At 40.4% G+C, this 17,991-nt stretch overlaps 1 protein-coding gene across 2 annotated transcripts in view; it reads right to left on the reverse strand.

Moving 5' to 3' along the window:
* Positions 1-6,262: 6,262 nt before the first annotated feature.
* LOC134469414 (cation channel sperm-associated auxiliary subunit epsilon-like) overlaps positions 6,263-17,991 on the reverse strand; it is a 141,796-nt gene continuing 130,067 nt past the window's right edge. For both annotated transcript variants that reach the window (XM_063223652.1, XM_063223653.1), the window contains 8 exons: positions 17,588-17,638; positions 17,382-17,415; positions 17,112-17,191; positions 15,205-15,304; positions 13,193-13,255; positions 11,044-11,201; positions 10,425-10,478; positions 6,263-6,640 (listed from right to left, as the gene is read on the reverse strand). In XM_063223652.1, the coding sequence (XP_063079722.1) occupies positions 6,514-6,640; positions 10,425-10,478; positions 11,044-11,201; positions 13,193-13,255; positions 15,205-15,304; positions 17,112-17,191; positions 17,382-17,415; positions 17,588-17,638 (667 nt within the window). In that variant the 3' untranslated portion in view covers positions 6,263-6,513. The remainder of the gene's footprint in view (positions 6,641-10,424; positions 10,479-11,043; positions 11,202-13,192; positions 13,256-15,204; positions 15,305-17,111; positions 17,192-17,381; positions 17,416-17,587; positions 17,639-17,991) is intronic.

The following is a 17,991-nucleotide window of genomic DNA, read 5'->3' on the forward strand; positions in this document are numbered from 1 at the left end:
TGAATGCTGTCAACATTGGCAATCTGAAATACACCTAAAAGAAACATTCATGTCAACATGCACTGTGACTACTGAAGCAGATCATGATATTCTCCATAGGATTGCATTCAAATCTCACACCAATCTATTTAAGCCAGATGCAGACTCAAAATGTAAAAGTTCAATGCAAAGAAAGGTTGAAACGCACACTGATGACCTCCCTTATCATCCCTTTTCATTTCGTTTCATTTCGAGACGATTCGAGCCAACATAGCCCCTTCTCTACCGGATTTTAATCTGGGGTGTACTCACTTTTGTGAGTACATGTTCAAACATTAATGGCTGTATTTTGTTTTTTTCTGAGTGAACAAGAAATTTAAGCGGTTAAATATGTTGTTAAAAGGTCACTAATCATTGTGTCAAAGTGAAATTTCTGTAATGCTTTCCTATGAAAAGATATACTTAAAAATCTGCAAAACTGTGAGGGGTGTATTCACTTTCGTGATATACTGTATGCAAGCTGCAAAGCACGTACACATAAAAGAAGCGAAAAGCGAAATATTACCAGACCGACATTTGCTTAACATTTGCAACAAGGCAGAAACAATCTCTAGCATACTCACAGGCACACACAGATAGCCTACTTAGAAGACATCAACGACAGCACAGCATAGTAAGGTTTGTTATGAGGTGGTTGCTTTGTCTGTCGGCTAGTGTTGAGTCCTGAGGTAAACTAATAGGGTTTTCAAACTCTGTCCCTCTTTAAGTGGACCAAAAAGTGAACCGACAGCAAAAAGTTCTGTTTTTGTTCATCTGGTCTTAGAATAAGAACCGGCTGATCTTTTTTTTAATGGTCTGTCATTCCTGTTTTTGATCACACCGGTGCCTTTAGAGCCCTCCTTAAAGTGATTACACCTAGTCACAAGTGTAACTTGTCAGAACTCATAACCGAACCGAACTGAGACCACGTCAACCAAGGTCTCAGTGCGGTTTGCTTCCGAGGGCTCTGGGTATGCATTGGAGCATTAACAGATGCGGCAAAAATGCTGAGTCACTAACGGTACTCTGAGTTCGCTTAGGCGGTTGAAAGGGTGAAAGGGACCAGGTGTGAAAACGCAGTTACTGTAGTTTACACTGGCATATTGGCACACACACACACACACACACACACACACAGGGCCAATTTTAACCTCAACACTGACCTCTAGTGATGCCAAGGTTGTCCTTTCTGCAGCAAAGGGGAGGTGAGTTTACCTGGCTGTTGCAAGATGAATGGGGGCCGCCTTGCTCCACAAACATTCATCTGGAACAACGCCATATGCGTAGGTCTGCAAAGGCATGGTTTTATCAAAAAGTCCTTGCATATGATTGGGCAAACAATTTTTTTTAACGAGGTGCTACTTAAACTACAGATTCGAAAATACAGTTGAAATTACAGAATTAATGTTGACGAGCAGGTCCATGCGAGCGGCCATTGTTGTCTGAAACGACCATCGCGTTTCACTTATTTTTCCCTTCTGCACCATGTTTAAATGTTGCCTTTGGTGATGTTTCCACGTAGCATGATATTTTTATATATCGGTATTTTTTTCTCCTGTTTAGGTGGAAACCCAACATGGGAATAAAAATAAAAACTCCATTGTAACAGGTGCATTTTAGCCCCCTAACTGGGATATTTTTTAAGCAGTATTTTTGATATGTGGGTTTTAAAAATCTGCTGCGTGGAAACGGAAGGCCAAAACCAATGTAATCAGGAGAAAAAAAAAATCCACATATAAAAATATACTGCTACGTGAAAACAGCTCCTTTGTCACATCTCTGAAAATCATGCGATCCGATTGGTTCGGCTGCATGGCAGTTCGGGAGCAGGCCGAATCTGAAGATCCTCCAAATCCTCTTGTAAGCTCACAACAATTATAGTGAAAATGATAAATCAGCTATTATCATGTAAGGGAAAACATCTGTATTTTAATTGCACTAATTGGTAGTCAAAATTAATGACAGATTAGAAGAAGCTTGTACAAAAAAGGCAGTAACACAAGCCAACTTTTTGAGCAATGCTTCTGGGCGATATTCACAATATTTTAAGATTTGTTTGGACTATTAATCACAGCAACACTTTTATGAGGAAAACTTGGATCAGCAGTAGACAAGTTTTATTGATCATTTCACATTTGGAACCATCATATTGTTGCCCAACAACATTGCTCATAAAGTTGCCCTGTGTATCATCACCTTAAGGCAGTGGTTCCTAACCTTTTTTTGGCCTGTGTCCCAATTTTAACGGCACAAATTTCTGGTGGACCTTTGGACAGAAAGTGCATGGTTAGATAAACAACAGAGGGGGTGTGTGGTGGTGGTATCGTGATCATCATTGCACTAATCACAGCAGTGAAAAATGAAAAAAGGTCGCACCATGCATAGGTTTCTTTATTATACAGACACGTTTCGGCGCTCTGCCTTCCTCAAGGCAGAGCGCCGAAACGCGTCTGTGTAATAAAGAAACCTATGCATGGTGCGACCTTTTTCCATTTTTACAATATTTTGGTCAGCACCCTTAAAAGGAAGAGAAAAACTGTTGGGTGACGCCTGCTGCAACCCTTATGAACTAATCACAGCAGTTAAATTGCAATTATTATTTAAATTGAATTAATTTGAATTGATCATGATTTATGTTCAATCAATTGTACCGCAATATAGCAAAGTCTGCGTTTGAAGCCGTGCTGGGCAACTCTTCCCCCACTCCACTCGCTCCACTTTCCTGCCACACTTGATTAGAATTTTTCTTTACCAGAACCCCTTACAGTAGCTCCTGAATCTGATGACTTGATGTATGTTGTAGTGTGTGTTTGGAGCAACTGGACTATGTTGGACAAGCAAAATGAAGCGTTTGTGTGCGTGTGCATGTGCATTTCGAGAATCACGTGCTGGAATTTTTGGTCAGACCAGTAAAGACTGCTGAAAAACATTCCCCAACAAGTGGTTCTGAGAAATTAAAGAGTTAATGATTTCAATTTCTTCCAAATTCTGTAAATTCCCAATTTCTGTTCTTGTGTTTTCTTTATATTACCCTGGTGCTGTACAAAAATGAAATTATGTGGGTAGTTGTACTTTACCAGTATGTCAAAGTGGGAGTAGCATGTTTTACAGCACAAATGACGAAACGACAAAGATGTGTTTTGTTTGACTAATGGGCTAAAATATCAACAATGTTGTCACAACAATCTCTGACTCTACTTTCAAAACAGACAAACTCACTAATGGCACAAATAAACCGCAACTAGAGCGACACCGGCGACGGAAGTAATTGGCTTTGTATGGAGTCGCTGGCGACAGAAGAGACAAAAGTGATTTGGATGACGAGGCGATTTGAGCGTCGACAGTTTATAGTTGAACTTCTGCAAATATTATGCTAATTAGCTATCATGCGGTTCGGCGACAGCTGCCACAGCCGATTGGAATGTCGGAATGCTTGCATTCTGTTTTTAACCGGCACATTCCGTCGCTTCTATCACTAGTGCCGCTCTTGCTATGAACACAGTCCAGCGATTCGGTAGCTACAGTAGGTCGCCTCTGGTGTGTTTGCGAGGTAAAGCACGATCAAGTGACTAACGTCCAAGATTATTATTTTGTGTGTGTGTTCTGTACGACATCTGTTTGGTGGTGTATTTGTGTGATGGATGTGTATGGTTGATAGTAATGCTAGTCTACTTGGCCGGACCCATGTGCCCTGTTCACTCCACATCCTGTGTACTTGTGCCTTTAGAAGACAAGGGGCTACAGTATGTAACAAGACAGACTCGGCCATTGGTTGATGAGACATTGACTGAGCTAGACTCTCTGAACTCTTTCTGGACTCTCTCTCTCTCTTATTTCACCTCACCCTTCCCCTTTGAACCTTTCAAACTCCACAAAACAATTTCCCGATGGTGTGATGATGACTACTCCTGGGTCTTGACAAGGTCTACATTTTGCTATGCCGCACAACCAGTACACACAATTATTTTTTATTTTCCTTATTTGTAAAATGTTTGGAAGTGTGAGATTGATTGGTTGATGTTGTGCGTCGATGTCAAAACAACAGAGAGCATGTGAGCACAAAATCCATTATGTTGTTCACATACTGTGCACAAGGTGAATGTAATTAGAGACTACTAACCACCGACTGCTCTCTGGACCTGAATGTGTGTTTCTGCATGTGTGTCTGTGTATGTCTTCTTGTCTGACTGGTGGGCAGGGAAGCCGAGAGAGGGGGACAAAGGGGACAGTTGTGTATGTGTTCTTGTCTGACTGGCGGATATTATATAGGCCTATAGGCATGAACGGCCATCCAGGTACTTTGCTTGTAAATGTGCGTTACGCCCCTTTATGGGTGAAAACAAACCGAATGTCTAATCAACTTACATGCTATATTGGCTTGTCTAAATGAACACAGTCCATGCTTCAGCCACGGCTGTTTGGCTCTATTATTTGAATGGCCGGCAACACAACACGTTTTCGGCATGTTGCGCGTGAACAACACTAGTCTACAGGTACGTATCTTTTGTTTATTAAACCCCAACAACACCAATTGACTTGCATGGGTTGTTTTCCCCCACAAATGGGCGTAAAACACATAGAAAACGTCACGCCGTTCCTGAGTATAAATACATAATATTGATATTGTTAAACAGAAACATTGGAGAGTAGCGGTCCCTTAAAGGGACACTGTGCAGGAAATGGTCAAAAAAGGGTACTGCAACTATGCTGCTCATTGAAACTGGGCTGCCTATTGCCAAATTTGATCTTTACATTAAAGTTGACTAAGTAATAAACAAATATTTTCTAGTATGGTCCAAGTAGTCATTTTTGCAGCTAAAAATGGCTATTTTTGGAAATTCGAAATGGCGGACCATGGAGAAGATCCCCCTTTTAATGTATGAAAAGTGCAAGTTTTCCAGTCATAATGAATACTTAGAATTTGATGGTGGTGGTAAGTATTCATGAAAAAGGTAACATTAGTGAATGGGCAGCATGAATTCTGGAAATAAACAACTAAAAATCTCACACAGTGTCCCTTCAAAAAAAAAACGTTATTCTTAATAAACTTATTATAAATAAACATTTAAAAATGTTTGTAAATGAGTAAGAACAAATTTTCATCTGCACAGTGGAGAGGGACTCAGCTCCTACTGGATACGTTTCATGTGCGTTTGCTTGCTAGAAAAGCACTAAATGCAGTAGTTTAATCTCTTTTTCTCTTTGTAGAACAAACTTTCAGGATTGCTGCGAATGTGCTGTCTCTGCTTTGTTAACATAGTATCTCTTACTCATTTACAAACATTTATAAATGTTTTGTTGATAAATAGTTCATTATTCACAAAGTGTTTACTACGCTTTTTAGGGCCCGCTATTCTGAAGGGTTACCACGACAACAGTCTGAGTCATAAACGCAGATGTCTGTTTTTTTTCTCCATAATTTTATCTGCATGCTCACGAGCGTTTGGGGGTGGAAATCTGCTTACCTGTGGAACAGGAAAACACATAAAACTTCCTCCGATGACTTTGATCAATGACCAAAATATACAAACATCTGCTCCTGTGCTCTAAATAACTCTACCCAGACAGCACACTTATGTCTTGCCAACGTCGGCAAAATGTAGGCTATTTTTGCCGATGTTAAATACATTGACAAGACGTCTTTAAAAGAGCGGTCACGAGTCTTGCAATTTGTTTACATGACTCCCGCATCAAAGACACTGGATATGGATACCTGGATATGAATATCCAGTGTCTTTGCCTGCAGGCGTGTAACGTTGCTCGATGCTCATCCATGATGCTCCCTGAAAGCAGGCTGTGTGTGATATATTCTCTACACAAACATTTGTATAAACACTGGATAAAATATCCTTCAACAATTGTGCTTTCCAGAAGACAGAATGAGGGCATCGCCAAGAAGTCAGCGTGTGAGCAATGAAGGCGCTTGTGTTGGAAATATGCAATGAAAATGCGTGTCAACATCTTGTTAAATCGGTTGAGTTACATTAACATGTACAAGTCTAAATGACTCGGCGAGAAGTGAAAATGGCCATGTGAGAATACTACACCACAACACAACACAACACAACACAACACAACACAACACAACACAAAGTGCCTTGCCTTGCCTCCTGCTGGCACAAAGGTATGCCAGTCCAAACTGATCTCTGATTGTCCCTCAGCAGTGAAACAAGCTTCCAGAGGCGGCAGGTCTACCCGTAAACTTTCCGCATCTTGAAAGAAAATGCTCTTCAGTAAGATAGTGTAAAGTAAAGACAATCTTTATTAGGAGGAAACACCTTAATTCATTGATGACAATGAAGACAAAATACAGTAAATGATTGTCAATAAAAAAAGCAGAACTGCAGAATCATAACAATAACACAATTGTTATATTCATTTATAACATAACTGACTGAATGAACAATCACACACAATCATAAGTTGCAAGTTGCAGCAGACACCACCAGGTGGCACTGTAACAGAGCTGTAAATACAATGGGCTCAACTGCAGTTTCAACGGTGCTTTTTCTTTTGCAAGTCCCGGTAGATTTTGGTATATCTGATGTAAGCGTAAGCTAGCAGGCAGAGGGATACGAATGCAAAGCTGAGTGCAACGTAGAGGATGAGATGCTCATGCTTCCTATAGAGATAACAGACACCACACATTCACAATCAAACACAAGGCAAAGACACAGACAGACAGACAGACAGACAGACAGACAGAGAGAAAGAGTTTTGTTACGATACGGAGAGGTCAGGGAGAGGTCAGCACATGTAGGGTATACACAATACTACCATATGACACATCTCACTTTGCCCAAGGGGGAAACGGCATTGGTTTTTGGGTTGAGACTAGGGCTGCACAATTAATCGAAAATAATCGAAAATCGTGATAAATTAGTGAAATCGAAGTCGAAATTTTAATCGTGATTTCATCGTGGCAATAGTGACCTACCTTTGAGAGCGTCCTTGAAGCCAGAACATACTGACAGGCTGGTGTTTCTGGACAGAAAACTGTCCACCTAAGTTTCATGCTATTGCCTTTACATAATTATTACAATTTATTTTATTTTGCTCATCCCGTTTACAATTAATTCTTGGTTATATTTCATCTTGTTATAATTTTCAAAAAAATCATCAAAAAATCAATAATCGTGATTAATAATCGTGATTACGATTTTGACCAAAATAATCGTGATTATGATTTTTTCCATAATCGTGCAGCCCTAGTTGAGACTGCCCATGTAAGCCAAGGGCAGGTGAATATGGTGGTGGATTGATGGTGAGACAGGAAGCAGCCGGGTGAGAGTCGGCATACGGTCGACGTAGCTCACGGTGCACTTGGATCTTATCTGGATTGCTGGTGGAAGAATGCAGTGTTGAGTCGAAAAGTGGACCTAGGCCTACTCATTTATGTTGAACGGACTAACGAAACCCAACCGCTTGCGCTGGCGGGCTACGGGAGCCAAGGATTGGGTAGCTAGCCACATCTGCAAGACTCGCCCCTCGTCGGTAAGCTAATGCTAATGTTCCTTCCTTGGGTACACCTCTACCATGCAACCATACGCTAGTATCTCATATATCCTTTTCCACGTTACTGCAGTACTCGTAGTCTAAGGCCTGATTACAGGGGCGCCGCTAAAAATGTTGGGCCCCATGAAAGATTCAAATTTTGGACCCCAAAATGACAAATTATGTGATCAACATCCTTTCAGGGGCCCTGTCAGTGCTGTCAGGCCCTTAGAATCTGTAACGCCTTTCCCTCCCTCGCGGCACCCATGCCTGATTATGCAAAAACAGGGAGATAAGAGATCGAGCATAATAGTATGCTTTTGAGCTTTGATGGGCGCAGTAATAGTCCAACAAGCCAGACCTTTCATTTTGAATTACCAACGGTCTGATTATGCTTCTCTGGGCAGGCCGACCTATAAGTGAACGTACTTGGGTGCATAATAACATACGTCATGAACATCAACTGTCAGCGATTGGTCACCACTCATTTCAAACCAGAGCTGAGATCACTCCTCCCATCCAAGCGCTCCAGGGCATCGAGGATCCAGGCCAAAAATGAATTACGAAGTAATTCATGTGGTCTGGTAAAACCAGGCTTGACGCTGTGTCATACTTGACGCTGTGTCATACACATACCATGACACCGCATAACAGTGTAGTGACGCAGCCATGGATTCGTCATGAACATTATGTCAGTGTCATAAACGTTTTATGACTGTTGTCATTAAGTGGCATTTGATGATGTCAGAGTTATGGCACCAGTCTCAAGTAAAGTATTACCAACAGACTTATTGGCCTACTAAAGTGGTTCCCAATAGACCAGGAGCCCAGAGGGGTCGCGTAGTTCGGAAGGTTACCAATTTTTATGGGTACTATGATGTCTGGCATGGTCCCCACAGATAGAGGAACAGCACATCTGCCGGGTTGTCTGACTGTGGCCATTCTCACTGTCTACCAAAGCCCCGTCCACCATCAAAGATGTCTGGCAGTGGCCATTTCTCACTGTCTGGCGATCAATGGCAAACAATTTGCTACAGGTTTCAAGTGGTGACCTCGCCAGCTGATCTAGCCCATTTTTTTTTAAGGTGCCAGTTTTACCCCCCCTTTTTGCCACAACCGCCAGAGGGAACCCAGCAGACGTGCTGTTCCTCTATCTGGGGACCATGCCAGACATCATGGTGATCATAAAAATTGGGGTAACACTTTACAATAAGGTTACATGAGTAATGATGGAATAATGTTTGAAGTAATGACTGATTAATAGTGAATAAACATGTGATTCATGTATGCAGTAATGTCTACTCCATTAGTAATCAATACATAATGATGAATGCCTCATGATTGGAATAATAATGATTCACTATGAAGTAAATGTGATATATCAGGGGTTAATTAAGGGTGTGAGATCCAAATGTTAATAAATCATGTGTTAACATTGCGGAAAAAGATCATACCATATCTTTCCGATCATATATGAATCAGACCTTAGTTAACGGTGCAATCGGAATTACTGACCATATGTTTCCATTATTACTGCACCGTTAACTAAGGTCTGATTCAAATATGATCGGAAAGATATGGTGTGATCTTTTTCCGCAATGTTAACACATGATTTATTAACATTTGGATCTCACACCCTTAATTAACCACCGATGTACCACATTTACTTCATAGTGAGTCATTCATCATTATGTGTCGACTACTAATGGACTAGACATTTCTGCATGCATGAATCACATGTTTATTCACTATTAATCAGTCATTACTTCAGACATTATTCCGTCCTTACTCACGTAACCTTATTGTAAAGTGTTACCAAAATGGGAAACCTTTTCAACTAGACTTCCCCCTCTGGGCTACTGGCTCACAATATTTTTCAGCAGGGACCCCCCTTTTGGACTTATTATCCATTGGAATATTTTCGATCTCACCCATCCACCATAGTCTTAGCCTAGCCAATGGATTTCTAGCAATCAGTGGGCAAACTATTAATGAAAAATCAAGCAATCTAGGCAATTTCTTTTGGCCATTTATATTGCTAGATTTTCCATTAGTTTGCCCGCCGCTAACATTGCCAGAACAACAAATAGGCCTGTATCTACCTGTATTAACCATAGCGTGAATACTTTTACTAACCCAATTATGGAATTATATTAGATGAGGATGTCCTGTTTTGAAGCAATGTCCCTTTTGTCCGTGACCCCCCTTCAGTACCTCCGTGATCCCCCCTAGGGGTCCCGACCCCCAGTTTGGGAACCACTGTCCCACCAACATGATCTCCAAAAATTCCGTGCTCCTGGACACGGAATTATTTTCCGTGATGGACACACAGAATTGCTCTCTATACTCCCACAGCTCTGTTTCCACAGTCTTGTGTTTTCTCAGGATTTTTTAAATTTCAAATATTTTGTCTAAAAAAAAACATTTCTTACTGACAAGACAAGGTTAGAAATTCTTTTGGTCTGGGCACAGCTAGTTTTCTTGCATTCATTATATGAGTTTGATAGCCTAGCAACCAACTGGAAAAGGTATTTCTCAAAAATATGTCTGTAATGACAGGTTAAGGTTAGGGAATGTTTTGGTCAGGGCACAACTTAAATTGCTATAGCATTATTTTGTTTAGCATTAGCATTTGGTATGTATTTTCTAATGATAGAGTTAACACAGTGCTGTGGTAATATCCTATAGAAAGCACTTCCATGTGCCCATCACGGAAAACAATTCCGTGTCCAGGAGCACGGAAAACAATTCCGTGTCCAGGAGCACGGAATTTTGGCAAAATCCGTGCTCCTGGACACGGATTTCGTGTCCTTAACATCCGTGTCCAGGGGCACGGAATTTTTGGAGATCAGGCTGGTCCCACTTCATCAATGGAAATGTCAAGCATGTGACGTGCAAATCAGGTCACTCACGGTTTGCTGATTCCAGTGGTTTGAATCGCAAAGACGGTAGAAAGCAGACAAAAGCTGGGTAAAAAGAAAAGTCAAAATCATGATTTGTCAGCATTACTTGGTTCCTCAAACAGAGCTTTTTTTTTGTACGTGTGCACTATGCAAAAATGTGAGTATCATTAGTACAAAAATGTTCATGATTAGTAGTGGTGTCAACAATAATCGAATTGGCAATGCAGTGCAATGTGGGGCATGGACAATTCAATTCAATGCTGCAAATTCCATAATCGATGCAGCAATTTTTTGTTTGTTTCAATTACTTCCGTGGATATTTCAGGAGCAAAAGAATGTTAAATTAAATAAAAGCACTTCAAAGCATTGAAAACTGCAAGGCTGGTACAGAAAACAGCCAATAAAATGTTGCTCAGTATCTGACTACTTCATCATGAAACATTTGTTTTGCTTTCAGTAGAAATGTGATGCATTGCAATGCATTGTAGAATCGAATCGCTACCTCCCGAATCGTAATCGAATCGACTCGTGAGGGCAGTGCCAATGCACACCACTAATGATTAGTGTCCCAAAAAAATCAAGTATGACATGAGGCATTTGTATTTTGTAAAGTGTAGTATGTCATCACCTGTACTCGGGATCCACAACCCTGACTCCAAACATGTAGACCGCACTGTCCTGTTGCGAAAAAGTGATGCTGTTACCGTAACTTCGGTTCATAATTTCATAAGGTTGTGCCATGTCCCCAAGCGGTTGCTGATCCAACACAAAACACGACTTGTAGTTCTGAAAGAAATGGAAAGAGAAGACATTAAAGAGGAAGACCATCAATGAGCTGATTGAGAGAGAACAAAGGCATCTATGGACGCAAGTGACGGAGAGAGCGGCAAAAAGCTATGCATGCATTGAGTCAATTTGACAACGCGTGTAATGAAACCCCATTGAAAATTAATGGGGTTTTATTTCCGGTGAGTTAGAATGTCCATACCACCAAAGCAACAAAATGTGGCATAGAAATCTACAGGGTATATTGAAGAATGAAGTGTGGGTCACCAGATCACTGAACATTGACATGTTATGTAGAAAGTACCAAATTCCAACTGATTTGATGTGACCCGAATTTCTTTCTTTTTTTGGAGATGAAAGTCCAAAATATGTAAAAAAATAAACAAATGAATGATCGGAGTAGTTCAAAATGTGGGCAATGCATCTACAATCCATGAAAGTTAAACATTATTGATGGAATTATGGCAGGGATGTCAAACTCAGGCCCGTGGGCAGTCAGTTTATTTGGCTCGCTAGATCATTTCAAATTTGTGTTACAGTTGGCCCACATACCTACACCATTAATGTATAGGGTAACAAGACTTGAACATGAAATTTGGATGTGCAGACACATTTGAACTACCATATATGACAGGAAAGAGTGGGAAAGAGTGAGTATGAAGTGCATGTACCCACAATTTTAGTCAATTTTTAAAAATAAAATTTTGAGTTCAGCCCGCAACTTTGTTCCAGATTTTGATATTGGCCCTCATTCAATTTGATTTTGACATCCCCGAATTATGGAAATGAATAGACTTTTTCATGATATTGTAATTGTATGGCCTGTACATTTGGTACAACCACCTTTCGGGGCGTGCGGCATGCGCATGCATATCTATGGGGAGCTCATATCGACAGGACACTGGGTAAGCCGCATAGACCAGTGTTTTTCAACAGGGGTGCCGCGGAAACGTGGCTGATAAATAGATGATTTCATATAATACATATTTGTCTAAATAACTAAGTTAATGCTAGTCAGTGGAATATTTCATCTGCCATTTTACGCACAATAAAGTAAATTTAGGTCGCCCCAGTAAGTTCCAACTTCGAACGTAGGTTGTGTGACGTCTCCAAATGTGTTACTTTTCTAAGCTTGTGTGGTATCAGATGTGATGCCATGTTACGGCTTGTTGGTTTGGGGTGCCTTGAAATTTTTCATGAATTGAAAGGGTGCCTCACCTAAAAAAAAGGTTGAGAAACACTGGCATAGACAACCCACACCTGCACATCTGCAAACATTTTCTCTTCTGTGGAAGTTGCTGATCTGTGCTGGATGCTACTGGACACCTTATTTTCTCTTAATAACTTATACTCTACTAATCTACTAATAAGTGAGGAAATTATGAAAATGATAGAATGATAGAAAAATAAAGAAATAGAAGCAAAACAGAGAATAAAAAGAAAATGACAAACAAGACTAAGTCTCAAAGCATCGAAACAATATCAAGGTATTGAAAACAAATGTGCTCAGGGGCAGAATATGCATTTCAACTTCAACTTCTCAACTTTATGGTCCCCAAAAGGGGCGATTAGGTGTAGCCAGTTGGTACCTTACTAGTGACGCAACAGCTTCAGCATTGCTGCTAGTCAGGTCAAGAGTAATGCAAGTACTTTCTGAACTCCCGAAAAATCGGGAACTCCCCCCACTTTGTTGGGAAGCAAACAACCATTAGCCAACCAAGGGAGGCTGTTTGGGAAATACTGTTTGGGAAATGTTAATTGTTATGCTCTTGGTCAGAACAAGTCTCGAAGAGATTTGAAAGTTGATGATAATCAGGCTAGATTAGGTGTGCAGCAAGACATAAGCACATATAGACAGCAACAACATATACCACAGGACAGACATAAAGTGCAGTGGTCAAAAAGGTTACAATGACCATAAATATGGCTATAAAAAAAGATAAAAACGCATCATGAATAAAAATAGAGAGAAAATAGAATTTCTTACGTACCGATGGGCCCCAAGCTTCATCAGCTACACTGGCCCTAGTCTGTGCTTCACGAAGGCAACCAGCCTGCAAAATCACAAACAAAAATAATGCCTCTGTTTCTTCTCTGACTCTGAGATACTGGTACATACAGTACATACACACACACTCACGAAACACTTCACATTCATCACACAGAATGAGGCCAATGCAAAGCTATAATCACTGGCGTGTGTTCTTCCAGCGGCCAAGAGCACTGTGGCTACTACATATCAGGATACAGCTGAGAGGGGGTGGTGCTTAGTTGCCATTTGGGGTATTAGTCCATTTATTTTTTTAATACTAAGGGGGGCGTTGTCAGGCTTATGATGAGACCACGGGGGCGTTGGGAGGCTTGTGATGAGGCCAAGGGGGTGTTTGTTCGAAAAAAGGTTGAGAACCACTGGTCTGGAGGGAATTTGTGAATTTCCATTAGAATTGTGCACTTCTTGACAAGTTTCTGATCTTTGGCAGGATGTTAGGAATGGCCCAAGGTTTCAAAAAATCAGTGAATACAAGTTGGTGGCGCCCCCCATTGGCTGGTATCCAAACAAAATGGCCCCTGCCAAAAAGAAAAAGTTTGTATCCCACCTTATTTTAGTCTGAAATTGTTCTATAGGGTCATATCATGTTATATCAGACACTTTGGAGCCTGGCCGACCTAAAAACTTAGTGTGCCTTTTTAGTGCTGAGGTAGATAAGAACCCCAGGACTGCATTTTCAGTGCTATCAGACATGCAAACTGGTCACATGAGAAGGGTATGAGGAAGTCTGAAGAAGGCACATTAACATCCATATTCTTTTCCTTCTTTCTTTCTTTCTTTTTTAAGCCTTGAATGCCCCACAAATAGGCTACCAACCTCCCTAACCATACCCCCCCCACCTAAAAGAAAGAATTGTGCATTTCATGCCAATTGTGTCAACACATTGATCAAGCCAATTCAAGTCAAGTCAAGTCAAGTCAAGTGTATTTTATTATCAAAAATCTATGCAACAGGGTTAGCACAGAAGTTTGAAATTGCGTTTGACCAGTCTCCAATGTGCAGTTTAACTAAAACATTTAAGTAAGACATTGACAATACATGGGTTCTACATTATTGTGTTCTCCTGACTGCGCGAAACTAGCTGTGCACAACTCAACCTGATTGTTTGAAACCGCTGACGGTCAAAAAATTAGCTCACGTGGTTGGCTGCCAGTGTCTTTCCCCTCCTCACAACACTGTGTTTATTAACAAACTTTTTTCCATCTATAATTTCTCTCTCACACACACACACACCTACACACACACAACTAACCTACTCATGAATTGTATTTGAAATTGTAGCCATGACGTGACACATTGCTAAAATTGCTAAAATCACAGCTGGAGAATATGTCAAGGTTACTGTGTGTTGTGTAATTATTAACTATATCCCCATTCTCATGTAAGAAAGGCAGTGCTTGTTTCATTTCTCTTAGTAATAGAAGTGAGTCTCTAAACTGCACGATTTTCACAAATTCCCTCCAGACTAAAATAAAAATGTATACACAATTTAAATCATTGTACAGTAATTATAGGTGATTTTTTAAAGTCATGTAAAATTGAAAGAGTGATACAACTTACAGACATTGTGTTATTGTTTAGTCACCCCTTGTCCTCAAATTTCTGTTCTGGTCCAGGCTAGCTGACAATGCCAATCACACACAATGCTTTTGGATTTTTTCTTTTGCATTCACTGCATTCACTTTCACTGACAGTTTCAGGTCTCGGAACATTGACTTTAGACATCAGTTTGAGAATAAGTGGTGACAGAACTTTAAAGTGATGTCTTTAAATTCTATAACGGTTATAGAATTATATGTACTTTTATAAACACTTAACTTCACAATGATTCAAAGGGTGTATACATTTTTAGGACACCCTGGAGTTTTATCCGACTCGTGGCTGTGCATGACGATAAAAGTAGCATTCGGGAAAGTGACAAAGAATGATGTGACACAGAATATGTATGATGACCTGCTCCATGGTTGTGTTGAAAGAGAAGTCTGTGCGGCCATTCATCTCCCACACAATGAAGTTGACATCAACTTCTTTGATGAACTTATCACCCTCATACCTTTGGACAAAAAAACAAAAAAATACAAAGTCATCAAAATATATATTTTTCTCCATCTTTAGACTTTTGTGAAACACTGGCACACACTGGCACATATCTTATTATGATAGTTCCAAAACTATTAATTGTTTTGTTTTACACTGGGTGTCCCAAAATACACATTTAAATCATTGTTAAGTGCTGTAGGTGCTTACAGAAATTCACAAACTGTTCAAAGTGCAATACAATTCACTACATTTTATTGCCTGTTCTAAAACTGATATCCATTCCGGTGCAGGGACTGGTGACTGTTTCGAATTAATAATTCAGAATTAACTAGTTCTGTCGACTTTACATTGCACTTTCATGTAATGCCGAAGCGTTCAGTGTTTATGTGATGTTTTCAAAGCGGAATTGAGTTTTTATTGTGAATTAAGCAAGTTAATTCTGACTTAACTGTCCCATGTAACCAGGGCCAATGCTCTTATTTTAGTGCATTCACTTTCAGTGAATGGCACAGGTCCCCTGACTGTCACTTTCAGAACAGACTAGGGCTGGGTATATATCACAGCCATGCTCCTGGACGGATTCGAGTTCGATTCTTAGGGCTTTAAAACAATTAATCACGATTCAATTTGATGTGATTCGATTCAATCCGAATCGATTCAATATGTTCCCCTCTTGGTGCCAGGGGTTCCCACAAAAGATGCTGTAGCCTATTTTTACATAAAATTTTCAAAGAGCTGTGGCTTGACAGTGTTAAAGGCCAACTTCCGATAAAACTCAGTTTTACTCACTCCTTTCGAAGATCGGACGGTCACCCCAAGTTAAACTCACTTGCAAGGCTCTCATAGCGGTGCGTCAACTCTCCTGGCTGTGTTTCCCGGTGTTTCCCAATTTACATCAATAATGCAGAGAAACGAGCGAATCACGAAAGCCTTTCTGTGTTTCGTCACGTCGAAAGAAGGCGTTGCCCACAAAGGTTTATATCGACCCATTTATCTAAAAACATGTCGAGTATTTTTTTTCTGCTTGTTTTCAAAGCAAGCAACGTCTGGTGGCCCGAAACATAGCTTAGCTTAGCTATCAGCTGGTTGCTACTCTCAGGTACACACACAGCACAAAGCCTCATACATAAAGCCTGCCCACTCCGGTTGCTCTGTGCCTGCAGCTCGCCTAGGGGTCGCTGTCGAAAGAGCACAGCCCTGAATGGAGCCTGCACGCCTCCGTTGGCGCCCCTATAGTGCAGTACCACCCGGAGAAGTGGCGACTCTGTTTCCCATTACATTCACTCCAAGGACTGGAGGACTGAGCCAATCAGAGACGCGTTTCTTTGAGAGCAGGAGGAGTGAGCCAATCAGAGACGCATTTCCACGAGAAACACGGAACACCCTCTCGTTTCTCCACAAGCCACCTTGCCAGTTTGCAAAAACGTCTTGAAACAAAGCAACCAGAACGTTTTTTAAAACAGGACCAACGCGTAACACATTCAATAACAATTGGGAACACGGCAATATTAATTAAATGACGTTGAGAGGCCATCTTTAACAGATTGCTAATTTTTAATTAGTAGGCCTAATTTAAGACCTAAATTAAACAAAAAGAAAAAGAATCAAAAATCTTGCGCCCTGTGAATCGATTGTGAATTTTAAATGAACTCCATTCAAAATTGATTCATCTTTTTTTTTTAACCCAGCCCTAGAACAGACAGTGACAAAACAGTTATGTCTGTAAATTCTATTACACTTTAAAATGTACATTAATTTCAACAAATACCCACTTACAATTGAAAGTATAACCCTGACCTTACTAGAATGGTTTCACTTACATTATTAAGTCGGGTTTATAAGCAGTCTTGTAATGCATTTTCATGACAGGACCAGCAATGTTGGGGTCAAAGGTCATCACCTGATAGAAACAGCAAAACAAACACACGTGTGTGTATGTGTGTGTTATGTGTATGTGTGTGCGTGTGTGTTATGTGTATATGTGTGTGTGTGTGTGTGCATGCGCAGGCACTTGTCATAGCCAAACAACAGTTCTGAATTCAAGGTCCATCTACTGTTGGTAATGTTCCAAACATTTCTACTGAACTTACCACATCGTCATCCTGTGGATTTCTTAACACAGACCTGTGACAAGAGGAGTTACAGCTATGATACATGAAAACAAGCTGAGTGAGTTGCACAACATTGCATATGTGTGTGTGTGTGTGTGTGTGTGTGTGTGTGTGTGTGTGTGTGTGTGTGTGTGTGTGTGTGTGTGTGTGTGTGTGTCTTTGCAGATATGCCATTCTTATTTTACCCAGGGATGGTGAAGTTGAAGATTGAGTCATCCCTCTCAATGTCTGTAGGTCTGTGTGACAGAGCAGAAACATCATACTGTAAGCAGGCAGAATATCAAGAACGACATCCAACTGCATACAGATCTTTTTATGGTAGTTTTTGGTAACATGGCAGAGGCGGAAAGCATGCAAAATATAATCCTTTTACTGGGGATTTTTGGTTCAAAATGTAAGAGTAAAGTATATATGAAAGGGTTCATGAGTTATGTTAAATTATATTGTAAAATTGAATGTGGGATGACATATGGAGTTAATAATGAAATGTATAGAAAACGATGGATTAAACTTATAGAAGGGAAACATTGGGAAAACGGTTGCGAAGGTAGGCAATAACAAACTAGCCCAAAATGCTGACTAAAAAAAA

This window comes from Engraulis encrasicolus, chromosome 18, assembly GCF_034702125.1.
Source record: "Engraulis encrasicolus isolate BLACKSEA-1 chromosome 18, IST_EnEncr_1.0, whole genome shotgun sequence".
Taxonomy (NCBI): domain Eukaryota; kingdom Metazoa; phylum Chordata; class Actinopteri; order Clupeiformes; family Engraulidae; genus Engraulis; species Engraulis encrasicolus.